Source organism: Cryptomeria japonica, chromosome 9, assembly GCF_030272615.1.
Source record: "Cryptomeria japonica chromosome 9, Sugi_1.0, whole genome shotgun sequence".
Lineage (NCBI taxonomy): Eukaryota > Viridiplantae > Streptophyta > Pinopsida > Cupressales > Cupressaceae > Cryptomeria > Cryptomeria japonica.
The window spans coordinates 556,689,421-556,707,484 of record NC_081413.1 but is presented as its reverse complement, the minus strand read 5'-3'; the positions used below and the strand labels follow the sequence as shown (position 1 = coordinate 556,707,484).

The 18,064-nt window shown below is 36.9% G+C and overlaps 1 protein-coding gene across 1 annotated transcript in view; it reads left to right on the top strand.

Moving 5' to 3' along the window:
• Positions 1-3,578: 3,578 nt before the first annotated feature.
• The window catches only part of LOC131070640 (ras-related protein RABF1), an 89,377-nt gene continuing 74,891 nt past the window's right edge, over positions 3,579-18,064 (top strand). The window contains exon 1 of the mRNA XM_058006227.2: positions 3,579-3,866. Within this exon, the coding sequence (XP_057862210.1) occupies positions 3,842-3,866 (25 nt within the window). The 5' untranslated portion in view covers positions 3,579-3,841. The remainder of the gene's footprint in view (positions 3,867-18,064) is intronic.

Below are 18,064 nucleotides of genomic sequence, written 5' to 3'. Positions count from 1 at the left end.
ATGAGATGGAATAATATTTTTGCAGGGAGATTGGTTTATGAATTGCAGGGAAACACAAATAGGAGGTTGTCAACGGAAGCCATGGAATTTATTGGTATTTATGGTAGTTTCTTTATCCAGTTTGCTCAGTTCACATATATTAGAGTTGGTGGCTTTTTAGGGTGAACCATTCAGGTTACCTAGGTATGTTTTCGATAGCTATGTTTTAATTGAAGTCAGTCGACAACTAGCTTATATTGATAAGAAAAGTGGAGGGAAGTCCGAGGTGGTCTTTCCAAGAGAACTTGGACACTATAGCTGTGCATCGATTTTAGATGCCTTGAACCTTGAACTTGAACTCAAGAAGTTCAATCTGCAATTGTATGTTGCAAGATATAAATTTGACAGTCAAGGCTTTGCTATGGAGAATTTAAATGTTGATAATGGTTTTTGGCATGAACCTCAGCTGGAGGACTATTGGGAGAACTATGGTGATGAGTTTGAAGTTAGAAGAAGGTTGTGGTCGAGATTCACGGTTCAACAAATTGTAACAATGGGTTTATCCATGAATGTTTCTAATGTGCAAGAAGATGAAGGTGAGGAAGTTGTTGATCCTAAGTTCAATGGAAGGATACAGGGGCAGCCTATCCTAGGAATTGATTGGGATAGGAAAGGGGACGATAACATTCAGGCCATAACCTTCAATGTGATCAAATGAACAAAAAGATGGTTGAAAGATCATCGTTTTAGACAAAGGCCTATATCTGCATGTAAAGATAAAAGAGTTAGACAAACTCGGGCAACTTCTCAAACATCTCTTTCTTCTTCTGACATTGTTGTTGATATTGCAGGTGATGAGAAATAGAGGACGAAGAAAGCTAAAATTGCAAATTTAGGAGAGTCTTCATTGAGTTCCGCCTTTGCCCGTGTTACCAGATCACGTAGTAGGAAGAGCAGTAAAAAAACCCTTGCAATTTCACTTGTAGTAGACTTGGATTCTGAGGGAGAAACTCAAGGAGCAATGTATATTTAGATGCAAGATCAACCCATCACAAATTTTGCAGTTAAAGGAAAGGAAATCCGACAACCTAAGAATTTTGGGAACACCATGGCCGTTGTCACCATTAACCAGCAATCACCATCACCAAGGGAAACATCTTCTACTCCTAAGTGGCTGAGTGCTTCGCTCACTAAGAAGAGGAATGCAATTCCTATTTCAATCCTAATGGAGGATATGGTCAGCAAATGTCTGAGAAGAACATCAAAGTCTAAGAGACTTAAAACATAAGAAATGATTGATGTGGATGAGAAAACATGACATTGGATTGCAAAAGTAGCTAGACCACCAGCAGATAAGGAAGTTGAGAATATCATCGAGAAAGATTTCATGATTGAAAAGATTGATCTAGGGGTAACTTCCCGAGCTGCCGATGCTAAACATTTGGAGACTTCAACTAAAAGGATCCTCACTAGGACCTGGAAGGATGAAAAAGACAAAAATGAGATGAAGCAGATCATAATGCAAATGGCTTAATATATCAATGTTATTCAGAATCCAAATCCCTAGCCGCTTTCCCAAGTTTCTTTGTCGTTTGATCTAAAATCGCCCATGAACCAGAGGTTACTTGATCAGGTTCAAAGGAGCCTAATGATTACAAATATCTTCAGTGAATGGCTTGAATCAATTGCCTAGCAGGGAACTACCTATATTTCTGATTTGGTCAAGGTGTTTGAGAATGTAGAGTATTTGGGTAAAGAGTTAGAAACATAAATAGTTGCTTGGGAAAAAGAAAAGAGTAAATGGTTGGATGTATTGAAGCAGATGAGAGATACTCAGAGATATGGAGTAATTAACTTCCTCGCTGAAAAACTAGTGCACGACCTTGATGATAATGTACTCTTCTTCTGCAAAGAGAATATTGAGTGGAGAAACTCAATTATTGAGCCATGACATGATGAATCTATCAAGCTTCTAAAGGAATTAAAAGAATTGACTAATACTATGCAGAAAGACATGGAATGCATAGATCTTCAACTACTAAAAGAGGATAAGAAAATACTTGAGGACTCATCAGATATGATCCAAGTTTTCAAAGACGGAGTACAATAAATTCAAGAAGCAGAGTCCTTGACAATTGAAGATTCTCAAAGATTGCAAGAATCAAATCTATGTTGGTTGTTTGCTTCGATCATCTTGAAACACATAAGGGTAAGGTCGTACAGGTAAGCAAAAAGAAAGAAGTATGGAAGCATCGAATCCTACATATTGGCCTCCCACATTACCAGCTCATTCTGAACTTCTCCTCAGCCCACCTGGAAAGGCGAAATATTCGAAGCACCCCTACCTCGCAAGACAAACAGGTTGAAGCCACGTCATCTGCAGGAGTCTGATCATGTCTCTGTTGCTCGCGGCTTATGCCGCTTTTCCAGTTTAGTTATTGTTTTTCAGTTTTAAAAACTAAACTTCTTTGACTCTCATGTGGAGTTAATCATTTGACTCTAGTTTATTTGTAATAGACTATTATAGCCCGACGACTATTTATATGGTTCTAGAAGTCTTTTTAAAGAGCTGAAAAACTTTGATTTAAAGGAATAGACTTAATTTTCTTTTAATTTCAGTGTAGACATTTTTGGTACATGAATGAAATGATATTTTGATATGATCTTCAAATTTGTGTGTTTGAAAGATAGAGCAAACTCTGTTGGGATGTATGCTTAGGTGTGGAATACTTTAGTTCATTGCCAGTTCTTTCTAAGTTCGTGAATTCATTGATTTTCTTTTTGTTAAAAAAAGATGCTACATTGTTGTTTAAATGACTCTGATCCCCCTTTTCCTGTGAGGCATGAGCGAGTATCGATCAACATTTATGCTACATTGAGTATTCTTGGTGGAACAAGTTTTTATATTGAATGGATATGTGTAGGAGTAAAGTTTGTGAGCTTTACATTTATTGATAATCATCTTGTAGCGTTCTTTTGTGTTGACAAATGAATGTGAAAGCCTTTTTCGCTTTCTAGTGAAAAATGTGTTTCTTTCTGAGTTATCTACATAAAAATTTATTGAATATCTTACAAGGAGCTGCACTCTTATGCAGAGGGTAAACCTAACCCAGGTTCACCCAATTGTTGGTTCATTTGCTTTTTCATGAAGGGTATGCATGAGTAATCATTTTAAAATATATAAAAATTAAAGAATAGACAAATCTGTTAAGCAACAAAATCGTATATTGCAAAATGAGAATCCCTACTTTTTCACCCTCAAACTATATAAGATTATCTTTAAAATGACACAAAAAATTAAATATCATAAGATGATTTTTTTTCCTTTGATATACATTTTGTACTAATTTTTTACCATTGAACCAACAAAATCGTATGTTGAAAAATGAAAATCCTTACTTGTTCACCCTCAAACTATCAAATATTATCTTTAAAATGACACACAAATTTAAATATCATAAGATGATTTTTTTCCTTTGATATACATTTTGTACTAATTTTTTACCATTGAATGCTGTGTAATTTTTTTTTAACCCTCCCCTGAAACCATAGCATTAGGTAGAAAAGATGATTAGCTGGGTCATTTTTACGGTAACTCTCCATAGCTTAAGAGGAGACGATACTAGGTAGTTGGAGTAAAGCTTTTCAATTTAATAACAAAATAAAATGAAAATTTCAATGCTCATTCCAAAGCTAATAACTTGAGTGGATTGCTCATATACGTCAAATCCACTTCCAATTGTCGTGTTGGGGAGGGAAGAATTTTTTCCAACACTCGTGAATTGCGTGCAGTCGTTCATTTCAACATCCATCGAATTGCATTTTAAAACCTGAGAAGCAGGATAAATTTCGTTATTCAGAAATGGGATGCTCGACTTCCACTCCAGGTATGTTATTTCTCTGCTTCTAAATTGATTGAATGAATCATCTCCATGAACCGTTTCATTTTATGTCAAACACATCGATCTTACTTTAAATTCAAAATTTACTATTCACCATAATTTAATTCTTATTAAAATTCTGAAATCTAGTCCGTTCAAAGGGTATTATTTTGCTCTCCTAGCAAGTGCTTCGAATTTATTATTTAGGTTTGAATAATCGTATTAAACCTCGTTAGCTCTTTCCTCTGACATCGGATTTTTTGGCTTGTTTGATTTTGATCTTGTATTCCTGTCCTACTCGTTTTAGAACAGTGAATTGTAGGGCTAGTTTTGAAGTACAATCAAGTATTCTGAAGAGGCTTTTACTGAAGCAAGTTATAATTGGACGGCATCTTTACAGAATCTGTTCTTCTGTTCATTTGATAGGTTCGGGCACATTCTGTCCGGCTTTTCGGATACAAGTTAGAATCATGGTTTCAATTGAAGAACATTCTTTTCGAGGTCTTATTAGGCTAGTATACTGCTGTTTGATTAGCATTCATTCTTCAAAATTCGGATGCACTACCACCGTATATTGGTGAATGGACCTTTTACAACCTGAACTATGCGATTGACGTTAAATTCTGTGCATTGATGGGCAACGAGGAAAAATGTAGGGCATTCAGGAAATTATTCAGTATGGAGAGGATGTTGGTCATTACATCCTGACTAATCTTGTCCTTGTCAAGCCACACTTTGATAGTTTTATAATCTTGAGATTGAAGAGGAATTATTTTTTATTTGTGTGTAGATGGGTGTACAGGAGGCATTTTTCCAGCTGAGTAAGTTACGTGACCTTCGTATCTTGGAAAGGCTGTCGGATTTCCTATTCCTCAATTCCAACACATTTACTTGTTGACCTTAAGTTACCCTGTTTATGTTATTGCAGTGGTGTACCCCTTCCCAATGTAGGTTGAATAAATATATGGACAATCCATTATAGGATTTCAAACTTTCGGATAAATACTGACTGTAATTTTGCGCTTGATGTGGGTCATAGCCTTTGTTCAAAAGTGTCATTCACTTGATGTGCTCCAGAAATTTGTTTGTGACTTGCGAGTTTTCTGTTTTATGACAAACCAACCAGACAAGAAGCCACAAACCTCTAAGAGATAAAACGTTACTGACTATTAAAGCAAGTGGCTGCAAAGATCCAAAAGATAAAATATTGTTAACTGTAAAAACAGATGGCCACAAACTATAAAAGGCAACTATTTGTTTACTAAATATACACAGAGCAGAGAGGAAGAACATGCAAACCATAGTTATGGCAAGGTATGCATTGATACTACTTGTTATATACTGAATATATAAATAGATGGAAATATGTGTCGAATTTCTCATAATGAATATGCAAAAGAACATAGAATAAGATAGGTGAGAATAGGAGTGAATGAGAATGGATATAAAAATACAGTTGAAGGGTTTGTTGGTAGGAACACAACCCTGTGTCTAGTTGTAACTAATCAGGTTTATAACACCACACTTCTCACTTATAAAACCTGTGCTATAGATCTTCTAGTCAGCACCATTTGGAATCTAGCTTTCTTTGCCCATAACCTAGGGTGTGGAGAGAATAAATTTTCACCATTTTTTTTTCTCAATGTTGGAGACATGTCAACATTGTGTGTTAGAAGAGAGGTTCTAGGAGATGTATTCCACCTGTTTCTAGGGTTGTTCAACCTTGCCCTGTTGGCCCATATATTCTTCCACCATAAAATTAGCCCAAAATTTCAATGATTTTTTCCATTCTTGAATGTCAAATTTGGACCATTGCGAGGAAAATTATTGCAAAAGATGTAGAAAATTTGTATTTAAAATCTCAACTTGAGTGTATGTTGAAAATTGGATATCCTCATATTGAAAAAGGGCCTTATACCGTATTAAATCTTTGATTTGTAGATGCCCAATTTATTCTTTGGAATGTCTAATTAAAATCGATGTTATGCTCTTCATTTTAAAGTGCAAATATTGAAATCTTTGATGTTCTATTTGAATTGTCTTAATATAGGGAATGCCTAAATTCTGAAATATCTTGCATATATCAAAAAACCTTCCTAGACTCGCTGCCAAGACATTTGAAACCATTGTTAGTGTTTTAGTGTTTTATCCTGGATTAGTCTTTCCTATCATGGTGCCCCTTACACTGGTTATATCCACTGAACACTACTATAAGGACTCGTGGCATTGTCTATTTTGGAATATATCCAAGTAACTATTTATATACATATGGCTATGACATGATAGGCTTATTATTCAAACTTTCATTGATGTTACCATCAACAACTGAAAGGCAAGATTTTATGCCTAATTCAACTCAAATGCTCATTTATTATTCATGTACATTCATTGACTATTTCATGGAGTAAAGAGCAACCAATGATATGAAATATATATACAGAGAGGAATATGGATCTCACTTACCTTGAATGATGTATCCTATTTTATCTTAAAACATTTAACAATAATCAATCTTTAATAGCTTATATTTTTTTTCACCTACAATAGTCTATCGCTCAAGAAAAGAAAGGCTGAAATTATCAACTGTAGGGCAATATTCATTGCCTTCTGAGTTCTAACTTTGTAAGGGTGGTTCTACCAGAGGTCACAATTTTTCAATACTGATTATGAGGTATTACATGTCAAAGTTATTGGCATTACATGCATAGAAGGGCATCATCCATATGGATCTTGATAGAATGCTATGAAGTAGGATTTTTGTGTTTCGAGTCTAACTACACTTGATCTATAAGTTCTTAGACTATTTACTTTTGATTTATAATAATGCTTAATCATATCTTGGTATTATACATTTTATCACATCAAACTTTAGAATCTTGTGTATTATTCTAGAATCTATACTATAGAAATCAAGCTGAGGTTCATCCTCTAAGCGAACTTCAAAAATAACTCATAAAGTGAGAATAAAATAAAAAAAAATACTGTGAGGAGAGACAACTAAAGAGGAAAAAATAAATGAGAAGCCCACAAGCAGTACCCTTTTAAAACAAGAAGGATGGTCACCAACAGAAAGTTGAATTTCATACTGCAAGATATAGAGATATATCCTTTTTCAATTTATTCTTCTATTGTAACTGAAATGTAGCCAAGATCACAGTTCTTGAAGGAATTAACTTTTTCTTTTTCTTTTTCCATTTCCATCTTCTTGTAAAATCTAAACAAAATCATTTCAGCTCTTGGCATCTTGATTCGTGCTGGAGATAATTTTGTCAGTTTCAGGGACCTTGAAGTTAGCAAGCTAGTTGGCAGCTTGATTGCCTCCCCTATAACAATAGACAACACACGTCCTCAAAATTCTTCTTAAGGTTGTTGGCTTAATCAACAAAATTGACAAACCAGCGATTTTGCACCCTGCAGTGTGCAGTGCTCATATTTTCAATAAAAAAGTTAAGTCTCCTTTAACTGTCAAATTTTCCACCCCACTGGTGAGAAAAAACTTCAAACTAGTGACAATACTTTCACCTGCCATGGTGCCCAGTAAAGCAAGCTTTAAAACTAAGAATTTCTTAAATGCAACCCTTTCTTGAAAGACCTATTTTGCCTACAAAAGCAGACAACATTTGACTTAATCCACCTGGCTTTCTGGGAGCACTAAATAATTTTGCATAATATCTTTTTATCAGAAGTAGAAATGGAATAAATTGGAGATGTAACTTAAATCAAATGCTTAAGGGCCTTGTAATCTTGCAAAGCAAGTTATTTCATCTTATGCATTCAAGGGATTAGATATACTTTGTTAGATATTTCTCTCTCCACTTTTGAACTTTTTCAATCACTTGGCACTGATTTTGAAATGCCCTAAAGATCCATTCAAGCCAAAGATTCCATTGCACCATAGCAGAGACCATTCTCCATAAGATGTAAACTTGCAAAGCCTTTTGACAAGTTTATAATTCCCAAGTTTGTAACAAATCCGAGAGTGAATTAAGGAAGATATATACCATTCCAAAACTCTTGATGATACTTGTATATATCTTTTGACAGTAAGTGATTGATCTCCTCTTCACTTGAATGGCATATCACACAACTCTAGTCTCAATCAATGCCATAAGACTTCCATTCCAACCTGTTAGGCAATGCCATACTACCCCAACTACGAGTCTTTCCCCAAATGAACTTTTCTCCAATAAGTTTTTGTACAATAGTGCTGGAGAAGAAAATCTTGTTCTAGATCTTGGATCCTGTTGACGTGTTTTTTATGACAACGTCAAACATAGAATAAAGTTGCCAACGGTCACCTTACTCTCTTTTGATCAAAGTGCAATTGTAGGCTAAGATTGCGGAACTTTCAAACAATCGACTCCAAGGTTCCTATATGCAACGGACGTGACTCAATTGGCTGATGTGATTAGTGGTAATTCAAGGAGCCTTATTTTTGGATCGTTCTTTCACTTCTTTGCTGTGGCTGGAACTTCATCATCGGATATGGCAATTCTATGATGCTTCTTCTTCAAATGAACTAAAATGAACTGAAAATAAAGGGGAAAGGGTTTAGAAGGATCTAAATCTACTCCTAATGGCAGTGATATCAATATATAGTGCTCTAGTGGACAAATTCCAAATAAACCAAGCTCTGCTTCGCCAAGTTTAACTACAACTCCGCAAGAACCGGTGCAATCTTCTGAGGATGTTGAAGGATTTTCACATTGAGAAAGTGCATTTGAATACCCAACACAATGCAATCCAAACGACTATTCACAATCGAACTTAGCACAAATTTGGTGGCTCAGGCTAACTTTACACTGCAACTTACAATCAGCAAGATGCAAAAAGTATGAACCATTGAAATTCATCAAACACCATTACATTCTCCATTGAAATCAAAGCCCTATACTACTTCTACTCTAAGTGAGGAAGGTGAAACCATGCAAGTTTTGAAAAAATAACTTAAGTAGACACCATCAGAGAACAATGTTTCACTATTATTATCTCAAAAACTTGTCGCAACAATTTCATACAAATCCCCCTCTACAAATGAGTGGGTCATCCCTTTATATAGGCTTCAAGCCTTGGCTACATGCAAAACTCTAATTAGGGTTTCTCCTTGAAAGATTCCCCACACATGATGCCACAAGGTGGGAATCAACAATAAATGCCCATTATGGTCATATACAATTAATTCCATCCCATTACAATTAATTACATTCTTGCCAAAAATGGCGTCCATTGTGCATTAAATGCACCACTTCTTTCAAATTCGCCCAATGTGCATTGAATGCACCATTACTTCCAAATTGGTTACATGCAATAGATTCTCCACCACTGCATTAAGTACAACGGCTGCCATGCAAAAGGAATTTGCCAAACGCCTTAAATGTGACGGCTACACGCAAAAAAGGTGCTCCATTAATTCAACATGCACCGACCTGGCTAAAACTTGGTGAGAAACCCTTGGAGAAAATTTAACCTGGGAAGAATTTTCTTTGAAGTTTTGGATTTTCCTTGTTTCAGGGAAGTTTTTTCATCAATTTTGCACATTTCCTATATTTTAGGAAAATTTCCAAATTAGGGTTCTAGGGTACAAGAGAGAGAAAATTATCTCACGAATCCAAATCTATCATCATTTTGAAATTTGGATGATTTTTGATGCCCGAAAATGGATTTTTCAAAAATTTTCTCGAGGGGAAATTTCTTGTTTAGTTCATCCTTGATTCCTTCCTTGCCTTAGAAATTTTATCTTCAATTCATCCTTGGGTGTGATTTCTTCCTTGCTTGGAATTCCGTCTTGAAGGAAGGAATTTCCAACACTTAGTCAATTTTTCACCTTTCCTGAAATTCTGTCCTGAAGGAAGGAATTTCCAACACTTCGCCAAATTTTCACCTTTTCCAAGAATTATGTCGTGAAGGAAGGAATTTCCATCACTTAGCCAATTTTTCACTTTTTCTGGAATTCTGTCCTAAAGGAAGAAGTTTCCTACACTTAGCCAATTTTTTCACTTTCCTGGAATTCTTCACCTTGGGTGCATTTCTTCCTCGAGGAAGGAATTTTTTGAATTCTTGAAGTTTTCTTTCTGAACCTTGATTTTCACGTTCTGCTTCCAACCTCAGACACATTTTGGAATTGGAAAATAAATTTTGGAAATTTGGTCCTTGAAGGAATTTTTTGGTGCTTTTTGAGTTCTTGTTCGCATGGAGCTTTTTGATCAATTTTTCACATCTCCTATTTTTAAGGAACTTTCTTAAAATTTAGGTCTTGGGTCCAGGAGAGAGAAAATTATCCTACGAATCCAAATTTGCAAATATTTCGAAATTCGGATGAGATTTGGTGTCTAAAAATGGATTTTTCAAAAAATTTCCTAAGGGGAAATCTTTTGCTTTTCTATCCATTCCCGACCCACAATTTGCCCTTTGCCTTGGAAAAAGACTTTCAATCCTTGATATGGGCGTGGATTTCACTAGGTGAAGGAATTTCATTATTTCCATGCCTTCGAAAATTTTTCAACTTCTTGACTTTGCATGTAATTTTGACTTTGATGGAGGAAATTTCATCTTGAAGCATTTATCCTTGCCTTGGTGATTTCAGAGAGCTTTGACCAACTTGGGCACTGAATTGGCTTGATGAAGGAATTCATTGGTTTCTTGATTTTCCTTGGCAACCTTGATTTGGTGCCCTACTCCAAATATGGGTGCCATTTCCACATGGTGGAGGAATTCCTTCATCATTTGGTTTTCCTTGCCTTGGGCATTTTGGCAACAGGGTCCACACTTGGGCACCATTTTTCTCTTGTGAAGGAATTTTCACCCTTTTCACTTTCCCATGGCAATGTCATTTTAGTGCCAGACTCCTCTACTGGGGTGCCAAATCCACTTCATCAAGGAATTTCTTCATTTTGAAGATTTCCATGGGCAACTTGTTTGAGCGCCCACCTGACTACTGGAGCACTATTTTCACTTGAGCAAGGAAATTCATAGTTTTTGCATTTTCCATGAGGAGCCCTGTTTGGCGCCCTTCCATCTCCATGGGCTAAATTCACTCTGCCATGGAAATTTCACATTTTTCATTTTTCCATGACACCTTCATTTTGGCGCCCTTCCTTCTTCATGGGCGCTAAATTGACTCTGGCAAGGAATTCCCAAGTTTTTCATTTATCCATGACTCATTGATTTTAGCGCCCACTTGAGTGACTATGGCGCTATTTCCCTTTGGTGATGGATTTTATGATTTTCACAATTTCCATGCCATCATGGATTTGGCGCCAAACTCCTTGACTTGGGTGCCATTCACTTGGGTCAGGGAATTCTTCATTTCTTCACTCTGACTTTGCCAATTTGAATGTTTTCAGACACCACTTTAGGAACTGAGGTGATTTTCCAGACTTAGATGATTTCTTGATGCTTTCCATTCTTGGAATGATTCCCACACAGCCATTTTTGGGTCAATTTAGCCTGCTTATTGACTTTAGGATTTAGAAATGATTGTGACTATTTGGTCTTCAGTGTCTGCCTGCAAAGGACCTGTCGCAAATAAACTTTCCCAAAATAGAAAATGCTTCAAATGTCAGAGTTGTAGCCAAAACAGGACTCAGGGACACACACTTACTAAAAGTAGAAATTACCAAAATTAGTAAGTTTGAATTTTGGTGAAATGAAGACATTCTGAGAGGAAATGAAATCCCTAAAAAATAGGAACTTTCTAAAAATAGAAAATTGCTCAAAATTCGCTCAAACTTCATGTGCCGGCTCCTTAGAGGGTCCTGACTCCATTGCAACTTTTAGTTTTTCAAAAACCCTAAAGAAAAACCCTAAAATCTAGGACTGAAGGAAAAATCCCTAAAATTGACAAAACGTGCCCTAGACTTGGCCAAAATTGCTCAAATGAAAAGCAGTCTTGATCAAATTGAACCCACTCACTTGCAAAGCGAGGAGACTGACAAGACTGCCGCGAAAAGACCTGACAAACCAAAGCCAAAAGACCAAGAGGACCTAAAAAGTAGGTGGTCCCCATTTGCAATGGGGTGATGTGTGAAAACATCACATCAGATCCCTTTGGAGGATGAGTAGTAAATTTTTTCTCTAGTTACTTCTAGGTGTGTACTTTGAAATATTCTACACCAACCTGCTTTAGGGTTCATATACATTCAACATAACATTTGTGCACTTAGAGAAAAATTAGCCATTTTGCAACTCCTTATGTCAGCTTAAATTGTTTTTTGAGGAAGGCAAATCCTTTGCTAAGGTACCCATTGAAACTTTGCACATATTGGACAATAGCAAGACTTCCAAGTTCCTGCAGAAGAAGGCCATTTAACTTTATATCTTGAAATGTTGTTCTTACTCTTACTAATCAGATCCATCCAAGGGATTGTCTTGGTATTGCCTTTCAAGAGAGGAACTCAAAGGAGTCTCTCTTACAACCTGTTGTGACGTATTCACACATCGCCCCATTGCAAATGGGGACCCCTACTTTTTGCTTGCTAGGGTTAGTTTAGTTTGCTTGATTGCCTGGTCTTGGCTATTAGTCTTTGCAGTGAAAGTTGCCAGAGAGATCATTATAATAGTAGGCTCTGCTTAAGTTGAAGTGGGTCAGTAAGTGGTCTAGGTCAGGGTCTCTGTGAAAGCCTTTTCTAGGTCAGGTTTTGCTCTTGTTGCTAGGCGATGTCTTGTTTGAGTTTGAGAAAGTCAATGAAGCTTTGTGAGTGAATATCATCTTCAAGGGTTTGAGATTGGTCCAATTGATGAATGATGAGGTTCTAGGCATTGATTGATGTAAAATTGACCTATTTTGGCCCTTTGAAATGCCTAACGACCAAGCCTAGACTTTGAAATTTGGAAAAGGGTTTAAAATTTGAACATTTTTGCAAATTTCGCTCCTGACCCTTCCAAAGGGTCCAGAGCGAAATCTTCCTTAGCTCTTTTTTGACTCCTATCCCAAACAAAACTTTCACTTTAAGGCATGGATTTGAGGGAAATAAGCTTGAGTTCACCTTTGGAGACGCCTTGGATAAGCTTGGATGTGGAAATTTGATGAAAAAGTCAAGATTTGACCCTAAAGGACAAAATTCGCTCTTGACCCTTCCAAAGGGTCCAAAGCGAAATCCTTAGAAAGACCTAATTTGTCATCAAAAGCATTGAATTGACATCACCTTGAAGGCAAACGGACTTGATTAAGATGAAGAAAGGATCTAAAAACCAAGTCGGAGAGCAAAGTTGAGGGGAAAATGAGAAAATTGAGCCTAAAACCTCAATTTCACTCTGGAAAGGGTCTAGAGCGAATTTCCTTGTATCTCTCTTCCTGGTCCTAATTTGCATAGAAAACTTGTCCTTATGGCATGATTAAGAAAGAATTGATATGTTCAACGAAGCAAAGTGATGAAAAGGTCAAGAAATTGAGCATAATTGCAAATTTCGCTCCTGACCCTTCCAAAGGGTCCAGAGCGAAATTTCCCAAAGGACCTAATTATTCACCAAAGTCATTGAATGGTTGGGCAAATTTGCAAGACTATGGAAGGAAAAGGGTCAAAGATCAAGTTTAAGACAAAGCCAAGTGAAAAGGGAGGTGAATCGAGCCTAGAAGAGCAATTTCGCTCTTGACCCTTCCAAAGGGTCCAAAGTGAAATTCTTAGAAAACCTTTTTTCCTCACCACTTTGATAGCAAGCTAGCTTGAATATGACAAGACAAAGGGGAAATGAACAAGTCCTAGGCAACTTGAGTGAGAATTAAGCCTAAAAAGACAAAATTTCGCTCCTGACCCTTCCAAAGGGTCTAGAGCGAAATCCTTAACTAGACTCTCTATTTTGCCTAATACACTAGAAGGACCTCGTTTTGAGCTAAATAGGTGGCGAATTGACTTGATTATGGAAAGAGGAGATTGGATAAGTCAAACTTGAGGTGAGTTGAGAGGAAAAGAAGTGTGAAATGAGCCTAAGGAAGAATTTCGCTCCTGACCCTTCCAAAGGGTCCAAAGCGAAATTTCTTATAAACCTCTATTTGCTCCTTGTTCAAGCCAAGATCTTTGTTCTTAGAACATGGTGGAGAGAGGATTGATATATTCTTGCCTTAAGAAGTGAATGAAAGTGAAGGAAATGATGGATTTATGCCTAAAGACAAAATTCGCTCCTAACCTTTCCAAAGGGTCCAGAGCGAATTTTCATAGAATCATATCTTTGCTTCATTTTTTGAACTAATTTTGTGCCTTGAAGCCTTAGCTAGGATGTCATCATGCCTTGGAAGCAAGTGAGGGGTGAAAGGGTGAAGGATTTTGGCCTAAAATGCAAATTTTGCTCTCGACCCTTCCAAAGTGTCCAGAGCGAAATTTCTTAAACACCTATTTTCTCCCTGTTTGAGGTCAAAGTCTTAGTTCCTATGGCATAGTTGAGGGAAGATTGATGCATATTTGCCTTGCAAGGTGGATTGGAGCAAAGGAAATGATGGAGTTAAGGCTAAATGGCAAATTTCGCTCCTGACCCTTTCAAAGGGTCCAGAGCGAAATTCCTAAAACCTCCTTTTTCCCCCAATTTTGTGTCGAGCCTAATGTTGATGGAGGTTGATTAAACTTAGAGGTATCCCTAGGCATGCATTTGAGTGAGTTGTGATCACAAAAGGTGAAGAATTTGTCCAAAAATGCAAATTTCGCTCCTGACCCTTCCAAAGAGCGAAATTCCTCATAGGTCTTGTCCTTGGCAAATGCCCAAAGCGAAATCCTTCTTTCAGGCCTTCTTGGGGGTCAAATAGATAATGTCTTCATGAGAGAGGGATTGAAAGGTGAAAATCAAGGCAAAATGAAGTGAGAGGAAGGAAGAATTCAACCTAAAGGAAGAAATTCGCTCCTGACCCTTCCAAAGGGTCTAGAGCGAAATTCTTCAATGGACCTTGTACCTTGCCTTAGCACTTGGATGACCCCGTCCTAAGCAATTTTTGAGAGCAAATGACTTGTCTATACCTAGAAGGAGCACAATTATGAAGTTTAATGCCTTGGAGAATGAGTTATGAATAGAGAATTAAGTGAGATTACCAATTTCGCTCTTGACCCTTCCAGAGGGTCCAGAGCAAATTTCATTATAGTTTCTGTCCCTGGAGAGGGTCCTGAGCGAATTTCATTCTAATGCCTTCTTGTTGATGATTTAAGGTGAGAAATATCATGTTAGAATGAATATATCATGTATACTTAATCATCCTTTGTTTGTTTTGCAGATCAACAAGACCGAGCTAGAAGGAAGAGCAGACAAGGAGGACTTATTCAAGTTTCATCATCACTAAGGACGCCTTGGACGCATGAGAAGGTACTCAAGGTGCTACCAAATTGAAGGACTTTGAATGATCAACAATTGCAAGCCATGTGTTAGAACTATCCTCAAAGAAATCACAGGATGACAGAGAAGAAGGATCTTGTAAACATTTCAAAGCGATATAAGCTACCAGAGGAGGAGTGACTTGATCGTGAAGAGGCCTCATCAAGCACAAGAGAGCCAAGGAAACATACATCGTTTCTCAAATACATCCAGGACGAAGGAGGATCGACCAAAGGTCATCACAGAGGAAGTACTAGACAAGGTGGCATCCCAGTCACTATTCCTCCAGTCAGATAGGTCCACATTAGCATGTCCAGATTCAATGTACCTGACTCACCAGTAATGGCACAAATTTCGAGGAACCTACCCCTGTTTCCTATTGGTTCTCAAATTTTAAATGTAATTTTCTCATTGGCTAGGGGAGTTTGTTATAACAAACCCTAATTAGGGTTTTCATCTTGTAATCTTAGCCATTGATTGTAAATCAATCTGAGCCATTGAGATGTAAAGAGCTCTCTATATAAAGCTCTGGCTCTTCATTTGTAAAGGTTAATAGTTGGTTAATAGAGGTTAATAGCTAGGAGTTAGTAGCTAGAATAATGAATAGAATAGCAATTAGAGTAGATTAGGAGAAGGCAAGAAATTGTTGCCTAAATTGTAAATGAACTCCATTTTCATTGAAGTTATGGTGAAATGTGTCGTTTCTTTGCAATATGCATGGTCTCTTGTTGAATCTTCATTTTAGATGGTAAATAATTAGATTGAATGAAGGAAGTTCTTGAATGCACTCGCGTGGAATCCACCTAGTTTAAACCACTAGCCTCTTGCTGATTGTAAGTGCGCCTTACGTGGTCAACTGGCATAGAATGAGCTTAATCTCAAGTTGTTACACATCTATTGTTCATGCATTGACTTGAATGGTGATCAGTGTTTGATGGTGTACGATTTGAACATATTCGAAGCATCCCTTAGAAGATTGCACTGAGTTGGTGTTGAATTGTTCAGTTTGATGGTGAAACCTAGCCCAGTAGGACTCCACCTAGTCGATCATCTATAGTCTTGCATTCTAGGTCCTAGAATAGATTCTTTAAACCCTATGCTTTTGCCATTTCTTTATCTTCCAGCTAGTAAATAGGATTCGAGTTCCAACAGATTAAATGCTTAGGTAGTCGAACGTAAGTCCCCTTGTGATTCCAGCATAATCACATCATGCCACAAGAGCTTATCCACACGTAGAGACCCTACATATAGAACCTTGGAGTCTTCTCGAATGATTCTTAGGCGAAATCTTCAGCATTCGGGGAAACTTTGTTCAAGAGAGGATAAGATACCTTGGTATTTTATTCTGTGTTCGCATGTGCATAAAAAACACATCAACACAACCCAACAGCTTGGCCAAAAGAAACTTGCTTAATGGTAGAGACATTCGCAAAGAAAGCCTTAGATTTCTTTGAGTCAATCATTTTCCTAGAAGCCACTTTATATCTCCTCAAGATCTTATTTTGTTACTTTTCCTCATGATGGGCTCAATGGTGATCATGGTATCATCTGAATATTGCATACGATTAATTGGATCCACATTAAGTGCAGATTTAATTCCTCTTATATTCAGTCAGCCTTTGGTTTTTTTCTTTTAGAGTTCTCCCCTTTGTTTTTTGTAAGAATGATGTATATTTATGGGGATATTCCAATCAAGGGATCTCTTGGCGGATAACCTTTGAGTAAATTAAGAAGCTTCATAGAGAGTTGGTCCTGAACACTGAGGATCCAGTGGTAGAATAAAATTGTTTTACTGACTCACATCATTTTTAAATTTTTGAGATAACTCAAATAGTTCTAGGATCTAATTTAAAAAAAGGTAGCTCACTCCCTCATAAACCTCAGAGATCTCCACCTTCAACAGCAAACCTATTCTTCCATGTGAGATCGAAGTGAATTATCTCATGAAGTACTAGTAGCCCTTGTAGAATCTGCATAATGATACTGTGATTGTTTTAGATGCACTGCAAAGTTATTCTAAATTATCTGTTGAACATGATACCATACTGCCGACAGCAAGTTTGAATGATTGGTATTTGTTGAGTATGTTATATTTTACCATTAGTTGTATTGATTTAAAGAGGTCTTGCTTACCATGCAGGCTTGAAGTTGTGCTTTCTAGGAAAGCATTGACCAGCTTTATTAGCACGTCAAATTATCAACTACTTGTTGATTTCTTTGTGGCAATTTATACCCTCATTATATAATTGTTGGATTTCTTTTATCCTTTAGTGTGATGTATACAGTTTGGAAGGATGTCTTTGGGTGCTGCTCCCTATAAATTATGACAATTGAGATGTTAACCCATGGGAGAGAATTTTAGACAGCTTAGAAGGCCTTTGTTTTTGTTTTTACTTGATGCTGTTCGTGCATTGTAAGGATAGGTTTAATGACACTATTAGTATATTGTTATTTTTTTTGGATCTGTCAAAGAGGATAGGCTAGCACCAATCATTTTCTATAATTTCATCCTACCTTTATAATGACAATATTTGGTCCAGATTGACAATCCAAAAAAGCAGGTTGATCACAAATGAATGAGAAAGGTGAGTGCAAAATCATGAGCATCTTTGCAGTTCTGATGAGTACCACAAGAACATTAGATTTGGGGAGTCATCTTGCAACAAGGACACAACATGAAAAGGGGCATGGCCTTGATAGTGTAAACAAAGTCCAATAGATGAAGGGCCAAACGACAAGAATAGTCACCTATGAATGCTTTCCTAATTTGCAACAACCTTTTGGGGATTTAGAAAACACTAAAACTATGAACAATTTCTCACATTCTTCTCAACTTTCTAATTGTAACAAGAGCGTTTGTTGAAAAAGAAAAAAAGAAAAAATAAAATGCTTAGTTTGCTATGAGTTTGTCTTGT